Source organism: Eulemur rufifrons, chromosome 2 (assembly GCF_041146395.1).
Source record: "Eulemur rufifrons isolate Redbay chromosome 2, OSU_ERuf_1, whole genome shotgun sequence".
NCBI classification, from domain to species: domain Eukaryota; kingdom Metazoa; phylum Chordata; class Mammalia; order Primates; family Lemuridae; genus Eulemur; species Eulemur rufifrons.
In genome coordinates this window covers 28,541,248-28,555,000 of record NC_090984.1, presented here as the reverse complement: position 1 = coordinate 28,555,000, position 13,753 = coordinate 28,541,248, and the positions used below count along the sequence as shown (strand labels likewise).

Here is a 13,753-nt window from a genome sequence, read left to right as displayed (position 1 = left end):
GAATTTATTTTCAGGTCCATAGGTAAGAATTACTTGCATTATTGCATTATTATCAGGTTTTTATTGTTTTTTTTTTTTTTACAAATTAACCTTAATCTCTACAGAGTAATAAAATAGCCTAGTCAAAGACTAAGTTCAGATAATCCCTGGAGGCTTCAGCATTCCCTTGAAAGTGTATCCAGTAATCTCTTTGGCTTATTCAAAATTTAAAAAAAAAAATTCTTACAATCTTTTCTCTTGATCAAAATTATCTTAAAAAATGTTCACACAATAAGGCTGATCTTAGTAGGGTTGGCCGGATTACTTATATAGGTGCAGCAAGAATGTTAATTCACTATGTAGACCACCTTAAGTTTGTTTTCCTGGAAGTTTTCATAAGGAATCTCAGGCTGAATATAAAATCCCCTATTATCTGTTATCCCAAGGTTAGGAAATCAAGCCCAAGAAACTCTGTTCACCAGAATTCAACTGTAGGAACTATAAATTTGGGTAAATTCCTCTCTTCTAGAGATCCTCCAAATAGCCTAAGGTTCTTTGGCCTGTAGGATGTGACCTTCCTTACAACCTGTGGAGATGGAAATTCTGTAAGCCATGTACCAAGCTAGTTTTTCTGGGAGGACTTTGTAAGCATTGCCCCTTAGAACTAAGTCAACCTTAGTTCTTTAAAAGTGACTTGTCATAACTGATTAAATAAGCATCTTCTCAAACATGAAATCCCAGGCAAGGCCTTGGTTGTATAAGTGATTTTTTTCTAATTATATCTTTTACTATATTTCCATGAAAAGTAAGGAGACTCAATGAGAGTTTCTGAATTTGGGAGGTAAGGTGAGCACATTCAAAGTATTAGAAGTTCAGTTTACTTGTTTTCTGGGAACTTTAGGAATATTCAATTTATATAAGCATTTATTTATCCTTGTAAGCCAATCAGAACAGAACTCCTTTAAGAGTCTTTACTATCTAATTTATTAATACTATCTGGAGGCAGGAAAACATTCTACACTTACAGTGAGAGAAAAAAGTGACTTTCTGAATTATAGATATACAGATAGAGATATACATAGACATATGTATATGATATACATAGACATAAGAGCGTATACCCTCAATTCTACAATTTCAGCCACAGATGAATAATAAACATGAAAACACAAAAGCTTATCAGTCCAGATATCAAAGAGTTGTTCTGCTATAATGGCAAGAAATTCCTAATTGATTTGAGCTCAAAACAGGTAAATGGACAAAGACTAACAAATTATATTCTCTTTTGTCTCTCACCCAGCAGGAAATAGACCTCTGTAAGACATTAATTCATTTACAGAGATCACCAAATTCCCAATCTTTGCAACTACCAACAGGGAATAACTTGTCATCCATAAGTGAAATAAAAAGAAATACAAATTAATAGAGAGTAAAACTAAAATTAGAAAACCAAGAATCAAAAAGTTCTATTGCCACTTAAAATTCACCTGTGGGAGCCAAGAAAAAACATGCCTGGGCCTGTGAATTTCCCCATTTCTGATGATTTCAGATGACTGTTTTGCTCATCTCAGTGGGAACTCCAAAACTGTTAAAGAATAATTTTTTTTTAAAGTCAAGTCATGACTCTTATACAAATATAAAATGAACACATCAGAGATTCTGTTTAGCTCATTAATTAAATGAGAGAACCAGTAAGATGTTATAATAAATGCAACGGAGAATCCAAACAACAAAACACATTTATAAATCAAGAAATAGCCGGGCGCGGTGGCTCACGCCTGTAATCCTAGCACTCTGGGAGGCCGAGGCGGGTGGATTGCTCAAGGTCAGGAGTTCGAGACCAGCCTGAGCAAGAGCGAGACCCCGTCTCTACTAAAAATAGAAAGAAATTATATGGACAACTAAAAAATATATATAGAAAAAATTAGCCGGGCATGGTGGCGCATGCCTGTAGTCCCAGCTACTCGGGAGGCTGAGGCAGTAGGATCGCTTGAGCCCAGGAGTTTGAGGTTGCTGTGAGCTAAGCTGATGCCACGGCACTCACTCTAGCCTGGGCAACAAAGTGAGACTCTGTCTCAACAAAAAAAAAAAAATAAAAAAAAAAAAATAAAAAAAAAAAAATAAATAAAAAAAAAAAGAAATAGTGAAATAAATTTGCAAATGGATGCAAAACTGGCATTTCAGGGAGAAGAGTTGTTCTTCCATGTGACAGAATTTATTTGCATATGTATAGACAAGAACTATTTGCATTGCTATCAGATTTCTACAAATTAACTTTAATTATTACTGTGAACTGCAATATAATCTTAAGCCCCCCAGCCAACTGAATGGACTCCCTCTTGGCCAAGGGGACCCCAGAAATACACTAAAGCTAAGTTGCTGGCCATGCCTTGTCATGCCCCCTCCCTTCTTGGAAATATCCTTTGTAACTCATTAACAGGCCTAAGACTATGTAAAACAAAGCCTAAGTCACACCTGCAGGTCCTCAATTTACTTAACAGATTATTTGAGTCTAGTATATGTCCAATGGCTTGTCTGTGATTAGTAGACTTCCTTAACTTAAAACATTCCAAGCCTTTAGACAAAACTTCATTTCTTAAGCCAATTACAAATCAAAGAATCTTTAAACCCACCTATAACCCTATGCCCCGCTTCAAGATGTCCTGCCTTTTCAGGCCAAACCAATATATACCGTCCATATATTGATTTATGACTTTATGTGTAATTCCTGTCTCCCTGACATGTATAAAATCAAACTCTAACCCAAACACAGTAAGACCACTTGCTCAAGGCTTCTTGGGCATGGCTCTGGGCCATGGTTACTCATATTTGGCTCAGAATAAACCTCTTTAAATTATTTTACAGAGTATTTTACAGAGATTTTTTTTTTTTTTTTTTTTTTTTTTTTTGGCATTACAGAACTGTAAAATGGACAATCAGAAACAAAGATACAGAACCCTCTAGGGTCAGGTAATCTTCAGAGGTTCCAGCATTTCAATGAAAAAGATAACCCAGGAGATTTCTTTTGCTTATTAAAGGCGTGTACATATGTGTTTGTCTAAAATTTAGTAATTGCTTCAACCAGTACTAAAGCAAGCATTAAAATCATGCTTATATTCTTTGGAATTCTCAGAGAATAAAGCTGACTCTTGAAATGAAAATATATTGAATTTTAAGGAGCTTTGTTTTTCAGATCTGCAAAATATGTATAGTTCTTGGAAATGGGATTTGATATTTATAGGTAGAAAATATTTGTGAGGACAAAGAATTAGTCTTACCATTTTAAATCTAGTGTTGCAAGTATTAGAACCTGAATTACTAATTTCAAAAGGGACTTAAAGAGTTATACTCTGGATCAGTAGTTCTTAAGAGTACAAAAGATCAATCTGGAGTGCTTATTTAACATGTATGTCACTGGGCTGCAATTCTAGTGGTTCTCAAACTTGAGGACACATAAACATCTCCTGGAGGCTTTATAATGTGGATTCTCAGGCCCTGAACTTGGAAGTTTGGACAGGTCTGAGATGGAGCCCAGGAATCTCCACTTTTTTCTTTTTTTAATTTCAAAATATTACAGGGAAACAAACGTTCTGGTTACATAAATTGCTTTTGTACCATTTCAGTCAAAGTTATAAGTGTGCCCATCACCCAGATAGTGTGCATTGTACCCATTAGGTGTGAATTTACCCATCCCATCCTACCCCCTCCCATTTGCTTGATTTTTGATGAATGTTATTTTCATATGTGCACATAAGTGTTCATCAATTAGTTCCAATTTAATGGTGAGTACATTTAGTGTTTGTTTTTCCATTCTTGTGAAACTATACTTAGGAGAATGGTCTCCAGTTCCATCCAGGTTAATATAAGAGATATTAGTTCACCATTTTTATGGCTGAGTAGTACTCCATGGTATACCTATACCACATTTTATTAATCCACTCATGTATTGATGGGCACTTGGGTTGTTCCCACATCTTTGCAATTGTGAATTGTGCTGCTATAGGCACTTGAGTGCAGGTACCTTTTTTATAGAATGTCTTTTTCTCCTTTGGGTCAATACCTAGCAGTGGGATTGCTGGATCAAATGGTAGTTCTACTTTTAGTTCTTTGAGGTATCTCCATACTCATTTCCATAGAGATTGTACTAGTTTGCAGTCCCACCAACAGTGTATGAGTAGTCCTATCTCTCTGCATCCATGCCAGCATTTGTTGTTTTGGGACTTTTTGATAAAAGCCATTCTCACTGGAGTTAAATGATATCTCATTGTGGTTTTGATTTGCATTTCCCTGATGACTAGAGATGTTGAGCATTTTTTCATATGTTGTTGGCCATTAGTCTATCTTCTTTTGAAAAGTTTCTGTTCATGTCTTTTGCCCACTGTTTAACAGAGTTGTTTGATCTTTTCTTGCTGATTTGCTTGAGTTCTTTGTAGATCCGGTTATTAGCCCTTTATCAGATGTATAGTATGTGAATATTTTCTCCCATTCTGTAGACTATTTGCTCTGTTGATTGTTTCCTTGGCTATGCAGAAGCTTTTAATTGAATCAGGTCCTGTTTATTTTTGTTGTTGCTGTGATTGCCATCAGGGTCTTCTTCATAAATTCTTTGCCTAGATCAATATCTAAAAGAGTTTTTCTAACATTTTCTTCTAGAATTCTTATAGTTTCATGTCTTAGATTTCAGTCTGTTATGGAACAGAGAAACAAGAAACTGTAGCCCTACCACAAGTTTATTATAAGCAGTCCCCAAGTTTCAGGGTTTCTGGCTTTAATACAATAGGTCCACCTTAATGAAAATTTTGCCCCTGACAGCAGGCATTGTTCAATTACTCATTTATTCATTGATTTATTCATTTGTTTATTTATTTAACAATGTCTCTTATCCTTAAAGAGGCTTGGCACTGGCCATGCTGACACAGTATGAGGCCTAGGAATTGTAAATTACTTGCATTAATACTAACCATGTTGTCCAGTTTCACTAAAATAACCTATTTGGGCATTCATATCTCCTGGTGATATGAGAAATGTCTAAATAACCCCTTCTTTTATAAAGTATGACTGATTATATTATATAGGGCATGGTTTCTAGCACATGGACTTTCTTTCAGAACAAAAGATTTCCTTAGTTATTAAGAATGTGTGCCTGATTTCTCTGAATTTTAAAAAGAGTAACAATATTACTAATGATTGAAAATGTCATACGTATAAAGAAGTTTTAGTTTGCCTTGAAATTATATTTCTACCTAAAATGAAATTACCTTAGTGCAATTTCATTTCATGTTACTGCTATTGGAAATGACATTTTTCCTTGGGTTAGAATATTAAGCTTAAATGAACGTATACTGTAGCTATTTTTTCATGCAGAGGATTAAGGCACTAGACGGACCCTCACAAATAAGATGATGAATGAAGTAAGTTACACTTGTGAAATTTATAGAGCTCAGACTTCATAGAATTGCTTGGGGTTAAACTCATATTCTGTTAACCTTACCTTTTAGGGATTTTAAGCATGATAGAACGAGGATTGATTCCACCAACAGCAAAGATTAATCTTAAGAATCCACCCATTGCACCCAGAGCAGCTCCTCTGCATAGTTTTGATGAAGCACATAAGATTCCAACTATAGGTAAGTTGTTCTTGCCTCTGTGCTTAGTTGGGGATACACAGAAATTATCTCTTCCCTAAATTTAGCCTTCTAGTAGCCAACTTTCATCCTTAATAATAGGACAAGAGGAAAGTTATAATCCTCCTGAGTTTCACTTTACTGAGTAAAGTAACTTTGGGCCAGGTGTGGTAGCTCACACCTGTAATCCCAGCACTTTGGGAGGTTGAGGGAGAGGATTGCTTGAGGCCAGGAGTTCAAGACCAGCCTGAGCAACATCGTGAGATCCTGTCTCTACATACATACATACATGCATAGAGTAACTTTGGCCACCTTTGTAAACTACATACTGAGAGCCTGTGCTCTGTGTGTGTTAGAAGGTTGGTATTTTCAAGGGGCTTGCAGTTTGGTTGGGGAAACAACACAGCTATAATAAAAATAAATAACAATACAAAGTAGCATGGAATAAAAACCAAATGGATGTTAAAGTCTAGTGCTCTAGCAGTTCAGAGGAATAATTACTGAGGAGTGAGATAATAGAAGAAGATTTATAGAGGAGACTGGATGAAATAGGGTGTACTGACCTGGGAATCTACTGACTAGTTATGGAACCTCAGGCAAGCCATTTACTTTATCTGGGCCTCAGCTATCTCAGTTCAAATTAGAGGTTTGGGGTCAATTAACTCATCCGTTCAACAAATATTTGTTGAATGATTGCTTTATCCAAAGTAGCACTTAGGTGCTGGGGATCCAGTAGAGAATAAGTAAGACAACATTTCTGTTCTCATGGTGCTTATGTTCTAGTGAGAGACACAGATAATAAGCAGGTAAGTAAATGAGAATTTAAGCTAGTGATTAGTGCTAGAAATGAAACAATATGGGTTAGAGAGTGATAGGGAGGGAGCTACTTTGCTTGTGAGGGAAGGGTCAGGGAATGGCTTTCAGAAGAGAATGAGGCTTAAGCTGAGATCCAAATGAGAAAAAGCCAGTCATGTAAAGCTCTAAGGAAGAGCGTTTCAGATACATAACAGTACAGGGACAAAGGCCCTGAGGACTGAAGAAGGGATGAGCAAGAAGGCCAGTATCTGAGCAAGGGAAAAGAGAGGGAGGAGATGAGGGTGGAGATGTGGAGTGGGATCACATGATATAGGCTAGAGCAGAGACTACAAGTTGTCCTCAATGTTCATTCTTCCCTACTTCCATAGTAAAAGACTTGTGGGTAGGCACATGTCAGTTTGACTAAAGACAACATTTCCTAACCTTCCTTGCAGCTAGGTGTGCCCTGTGACCAGGCTGTGGACAATGAGGATATAAGCAGAAATAGATAGGGAAAGTTCTGGGCTGTGCCCTTTAGAGAAAAGGGGCATAGCTTCTACTTTCCTTTCCTCCCTCTAACCAGCTGGGTTGCAGAAGTGACGATGAGAGCTGGACAAGAACTTTAAAGCCAAAGATGAGACTCCATGTTGAGTCTAGACTATCCTGCTTTGGCCTTTGTGTGAGACAGAAAGAACTCTTAATTTGTTTAAACCACCCAGTATATCTTAAGATCTTTCATTTTAAACATCTTAGACTATACCAGAACCAGCATGGTAGCCTTCAAACCATAGTGAGGAGTTGGATTTAATACAAATGACATTTAAGAACCCACTGAAAAGTTTAAACAGGAGGATAAGGTGATCTGATTTGTGTTTTAATAAGACCATTCTGATGGCTTTGCAGTTAATGAAGCATAGGGGAGCATGAGTGGAAGCAAGACAAGTAGTTAAAAGACTATTGCAATAAACCAGAAACGATGGTGGATATCAGGAGGATGGTAGTAGTGGAGGTGAAGAGAAATGAACAGATTCAGGTTATATTTTGGAGGTGGAAACATGAAGACTGGCTGATGGGTAGGAATGAGGGAAAGAGAGGCATAAAGGACAAATATGTATCAATATATGAAATATGTATGAATGCCCTTCAATTTTATATCTATTTTGCTGTTGATGGGAATTACAGTGGTTTATACTTTAGGGCTACTGGGAATAAAATTATTATGAACATTCTTGTATGTGTCTCTTAACACACATATGTGTACATTTGTGCTGGATATGTATCAAAAAGCGGAATTGTTGAGTCACAGGGTAGTCATATGTACCGATTTAATAGCTACTGCCAGTTTTCCAAAGTGGTTATACTGATTGATTTTCCTACTAGCAGTATATGAGAGTTCCAGAAAATTCATCTTTAAAAACTGATACTTCAGTTTTTAAAACTTGAGCAATTTGGAAGAGTCTGTTGTAGTATCTCTTTGTATGTTTAATTTCCATTTTCCTGATGACCAATAAAATTGAGCAAGTTTTTTGATGTGTATTGGTCATTTGAGTATCGTCTCTTGTAAATTGAGTTAAGACTTTAACCTTTTTTAAAAAAATTAGGTGATTTTTCTTTTTCTTAGTGATTTATAGGAATTATACATATATATATTCTATATATTAATCTTTTATCAGTTATATATATTGCAAATAATTTTTGCTGTTCTATGATTTAGCATTTCACTCCCACTGGTTTGTTTTAATGAAACTTTTGATTTTGAGATAATTATAGATTCACATGCCATTGTAAAAAATATTAATAGTACAGAGATCCCTTGTACTTTTTACACAGTTTTCTACAACAGTGACAGATTGTAAAACTATAGTACAATATCACAACCAGGGTATTGATACAGCCAAGATACAGAACATTTCCATCACCACATGTTGTCCTTTTATACCCACACCTACTTCCCTCCAACCCTATGCCCCCTTAATCCCTGTCAACCAATAATCTGTTCTCCATTTCTATAATTTTGTCATTTCAAGTATGATGTATGAATGGAATCATACAGTGTATAACCTTTTTGGATTGCCTTTTTTCACTCAGCATAATTCTCTGGAGAGTCATCCAGGTTGTTACTTATATCGGTAGTTTGTTCCTTTTTATCGCTGAGCAATATTCCATGTCAGAGTGTACCATAGTTGTTAAATCATTCTTCACCTGTTGAAGGACATGTGAGTTTTTGGCTATTATTAATAAAGCTGCTATAAACATTTGTGTACAGGTTTTTGTATGAACATGTGTTCTTGTTTCTTTAGGATAAATACCCAGGAGTATCATTGCTGGGTCTTAGGGTATTAGTAATTGCATGTTTATTTCCTCCATGTACACTTAGAACCACATCAGACAACGTTATAATTTTTTGTTTCAACCACCAAATATGATTTAGAAAACTCAAGAGGAAAAGGAAAATCTATTGTTTTTACCCATGATTTTGCTTACCATGTTCTTTGTTACTTCCTAATGTTCCAAGGTTCATTCTTTTATCATTTGCTTTGTGTTTAGAGAATTTCTTTTAGCCATTCTTTTAGAGTCGGTATAATAATGACAAATTATCTCCATTTTCCTTCATCTCAGAATGTCTTGATTTCCCCCTTCATTCCTGAAGGATACTTTCACTGGAGATAGGATTCTGTGTTGGCAGTTCTTTTCTTTCAGCACCTGAAAAAAGTTGTGCCACTTCCTTTTGGCCTCCATGTTTTTTCTGATAAGGGATCTGCTTTTGAATTATTTTTACGCTGTACTAAGGTGTTGCTTTTCTCTGGCTGCTTTCAGTATTTTTTTTTCTCCGTTTTTAGTTTTCAGAAGTTTGACCCTGATGTGTCTTGGTGTATATTTCTTTGGTTCTATCCTGTTTCAGTTTGGTTCAGCTTCTTCAATCTGCAGGTTTACGTCTGTTGCCAAATTTGGGAAGTTTTCAGTCGTTACTTATTTGAGAACTTTTTTCATTCTTGCCCTCTATCTCTTCTTCATCCAGGACTACAATGATACAAATGTTAGATCTTTTGTTATGATCCCACAGGTCCTTGAGGTGCTATCCATTTTTTTCTGGGTTTTTTTTATGTTGTTCAGATTGAGTAATTTCAACTTTTCTATCTTCTAGTTCATTGATTCATTTGTCCCTTTCATTCTGTTGTTGAGCTCATCCACATATTTTGAATCTAGGTCATTGTAGTTTTCAGTTCTAAAATTTGCATTTGGCTCTTCTTTATATATATATATATATATATATATATTTTTTTTTTTTTTTTTTTTCTTTTTGAGACAGAGTCTCACTCTTGCCCAGGCTAGAGTGCCATGGCATCAGCCTAGCTCACAGAAACCTCAAATTCCTGGCCTCAAGGAATCCCACTGCCTCAGCTTCCTGAGTAGGTGGGACTATAGGCATGTGCCATCATGCCCGGCTAATTTTTCTAATATATTTTTAGCTGTCCATATAATTTCTTTCTATTTTTTAGTAGAGACAGGATCTCGCTCTTGCTCAGGCTGGTCTCGAACTCCTGAGCTCAAACAATCCGCCCACCTTGGCCTCCCAGAGTGCTAGGATTACAGGTGTGAGTCACTGCGCCTGGCCTGGCTCCTCTTTATATATTCTGTTTCTTTGTGGAGACTTTCTGTTTTTTTGCTGAGACTTTATATTTTTCGTTTGTTTCAAGTATGTTTGTACTTGCCTATGGAGGTACTTTTTATGGTGGCTGCTTTAAAACCTTTGTCAGATAATTCTAAGGTCTCTGTCACTTCAGTGTTGATATCTATTCATTATCTTTCTTCATTCAGCTTGAGGTCTTTCTGGTTCTTGGTATAATGAATAATTTTCAATCGAAATTTTGACATTTGGGGTATTATGTTATGAGACTCTTGTTCTTATTGAAATCTGACACCCCTATTTATTCCCTATCCATTTAAGGAATAAGCCCCATTAGTTGTGATGTATCATGTATTGCTGGACTTCAGTTGCTGAAAATTGTTTACAGTATTTTGCACTTTTGTTCATGTATGAAACTGGCCTGAAATTTATTTCTTTCCTGTAATGTTTCCCTTAGGTTTTAGTATCAATGCTAGTCTTGCTTCAGTGGGTGAATGCTATCTCTTTTTATAGTCTCTGGAGGAATTTGGATGAAATTGGTACTATTTATTTCTTAAATATTTGGGAGAATTACCAGTGAGGCCATTTAAATCTATAGTTTTCTTTGGGAATAGGCTTATAATTGTGGATTTAATTTCTTTAACAGGTACAGGGCTATTTTGATTATCTCTTTTGTCTATTTTGGATTAAAAAGTTAACTTTGTCTAAGGAATTTGTCCATTTCAAATAAGTTTTCTAATTTATTATAATAAAGTTGTTTACGGTATCCTCTAATTATTTTTGTTGTGTCTGTAGGATCTATGATGATGTGCTTTTTCATTCCTGATGTTGGTTACTTCTGCATTTCTCTTTTTTCTTGATTAGTATCTCTAGGTGTTTATCAATTTTATTAGTATTTTCAAAGAACCAGATTTTGACCTTATTGATCCTTTCTACTATTTATTTTCTATTTTATTGATATCTGCTCTTTCCTTTATTATTTCTTCCTCCTCCTTTCTACAAGTTTAATTTTTCTATCTTTTTAACTTATTTTAACTTTTTAACTTATTCCAGCTTAGCTCATTAATTTTCAATTGTTTTCAGCTGTTTCTGATATATAAATCGAAGGCTATAAACTTCACACAAAGCACCACTATAGCCATATTCCCTAAGATTTTATTTCATATTTTCATTATCCTGTAATTTAAAATATTTTCTAATGTCCATTGTCATTTCTTCTCTGACCCATGAGATATTTAGAAGTGTACACATTTGAGTAGTTTTTTTAGTTATCTTTTTCATTATTGATTTATAGCCTAATTCTGTTGTTTGAAGAACATTTCAGCTATTTGAAATCTGACTTGCTTTTTGATCCTGTCATATGATTAACTTAGGTGAACTGTCCATGTGTATTTGAAAAGAATATATGTTTTGCACTTGTTAGATTTAGTGTTTTGAATATATTTAATCAAGTCAACTTAATCATGTTATTCAAATGTGTATCTCTATTAATTTTTTGCCTATTTTATAAGTTGCTAAGAAAGGTGTGTTAAAGTCTCAAACTAGTTGTAAATTTGTCTATTTCTTCGTATTTTTAGTTCTGTTTTTCTTCATGTCACACATTTTTAATTTAGTTCTTTACAGAAGGAAATCTTTTTCCCACAAATGAACATGAACTAAATGCACATTGGTTTTAAGCAAGAGTGAACAAATTTTTTCTATAAAAGGCTAGGTAGGAAATATTGCAGGCATTGCATGCCACATATGGTTTCTGTCACTACTTCTTGTCTTCCTTTTTCTATCTTCTTCTGCTCTTGCTTCTTCTCCTTTTAAAAATATCCCTTGAAAATGTAAAAACCATTCTTAGCTTGAGGACCATACAAAAACAGGCCTCAGGCCAAATTTGGCCTAGGGACCATAATTCATCAACCCCTGACTTTAAGTATTAAAGTTAATGTGTTTTAGTAATTATACAAAGAGACAAATAAAATAAAACTCAATTGGTGTATTTGTACACCTAAAATGTGATCAAGGACAAAAATATATAATAAATATAATATAACTACCTAGATATAGAAATTACTTTAGAAAGTATAGATAGAAAGAATGCACACATGAAAAAGATAGTAGTATTATATGTAAAAACAATACATTCTGAGTATTTTTAAGAGCTAAGTATTATACTTCAAACAGAGAATAGGAGAGTACAGGTAGGGAATAGCTAATAAGCAGAAAATTTAGATAATAGAGGATGACTGAAAGTCTTTATGGATAGACATCTCTTCAAACTGGACCATGAGACATGCAATAGCAGAGAAAATAGAAAATAACATTCACAAAGGTGAAAGAGAATTTGGAGCTGGTGGTGCAATGAAGGTAACCACAACAACAAAACCCAAACCCAGTTCAAATGCTGACTACAGCCAATCTCCTACACTAATGGCCTTGAAGAAGAAGAAAAGCATCCATTTCTAGGCACAAATACTATTTACCTCAGTCTTCACTGTTCTAGGTCCTATATCTGGCAATCAGTAAAAGTTGTGAGGCACAAAAAGCAATTCACTGTCAAGAGACATAATAATCAATAGAACCAGACTAAGAAACTAGACGTTGTAACTATCAAAAAGAGATTTTTTTTTTTTAAAAGAGACAGAGTCTTACTCTGTCACCCAGGCTAGAGTACAGTGGCAGGATCATAGTTCAATTCAGCCTTGAACTCCTGGGCTTAAGTGATCCTCCTGCCTCAGCCTCCTGAGTAGCTGTGACTACAGATAGGCATCACCACACCCAGTGAATTTTTCTTATTTTTTTGTAGAGATGGAGTCTTGCTATGTTGCCCAGGCTGGTCTTGAACTTCTGCCCTCAAGCAATACAAAGTGCTAGGATTACAGGCGTGAGCCACCATGCCTGGCCTATTTTCCTTTTTTAATTGCTCTAGAAGATAACTGATGATATAAAGCCAGGGTCAACAAGTAAATAATTTAACGTTTTGTGGACCACATACAATTTCTGTTGCATATTTTTCCTTTCCTCCTCCCCAACCGCTCTTCTTTTCTTCTTCATGACCCTTTTAATACCATTCTTAGCTCAAGGGTTATATAGATACTGTGTGCTGGATTTGGACTGTGGGCTATAGTTTGCTAATCCTTGGTCTAAAGCAAAAGTATTAGCAATGTGTTGTGGCTTCTTTGCTTATGTAAAATTAAAATGTATGACAACAACAACACAAAAGATAGGAGTGAGAAATTGATAATAAGAGCTTTAAATAATAATCCAATAGTGGAGATAAAATGGAATAAAAAATAGTTATCCAAAAGCAGGCGGAAAAACAGTGAAAAATGTAAAGAAAATGTGGGACAAATAGAAAAGAAAACTTAACAAGATGTTAGATTTTAATTCTGCCATATCAATAATTACAGGCATTCTTCACTTTGCATGGTGGTGTGGGACCATACAAATGACTGTGCAAGCAGAAACCATGCAAAGTGATTTTAACGGTCAGTAGAAAAAATTACAATTGTTATGTGACCTTTAAGATTTTTGTCAAAATATCAAAAAACCCTCTTCTTCATTACAATGTATAGGGCAATAGAAAAAATAGTAAAACAAATATTTATTTAGTACCTTATCAGTGAAAACATTAGAAACATTAATGTTTTCTTCATAAAAAAAACTTATCAAGAATAGCTTGAATAGTGCTTGCCTTTCTTATCTTATCATATAATTTGTGATGTGTAGTGATAATATT

General features: G+C 35.1%; 1 protein-coding gene across 6 annotated transcripts in view; it reads left to right on the top strand.

The window, feature by feature from the left end:
• IQCH (IQ motif containing H) overlaps positions 1-13,753 on the top strand; it is a 198,145-nt gene that overhangs the window by 67,155 nt on the left and 117,237 nt on the right. For 4 of the 6 annotated variants that reach the window (XM_069458514.1, XM_069458506.1, XM_069458498.1 and 1 more), the window contains exon 1: positions 5,489-5,606. In XM_069458514.1, the coding sequence (XP_069314615.1) occupies positions 5,489-5,606 (118 nt within the window). Of the gene's footprint in view, positions 1-5,477; positions 5,607-13,753 lie in introns of those variants that run through there. The other 2 variants (XM_069458489.1, XM_069458532.1) reach the window with 1 other exon arrangement.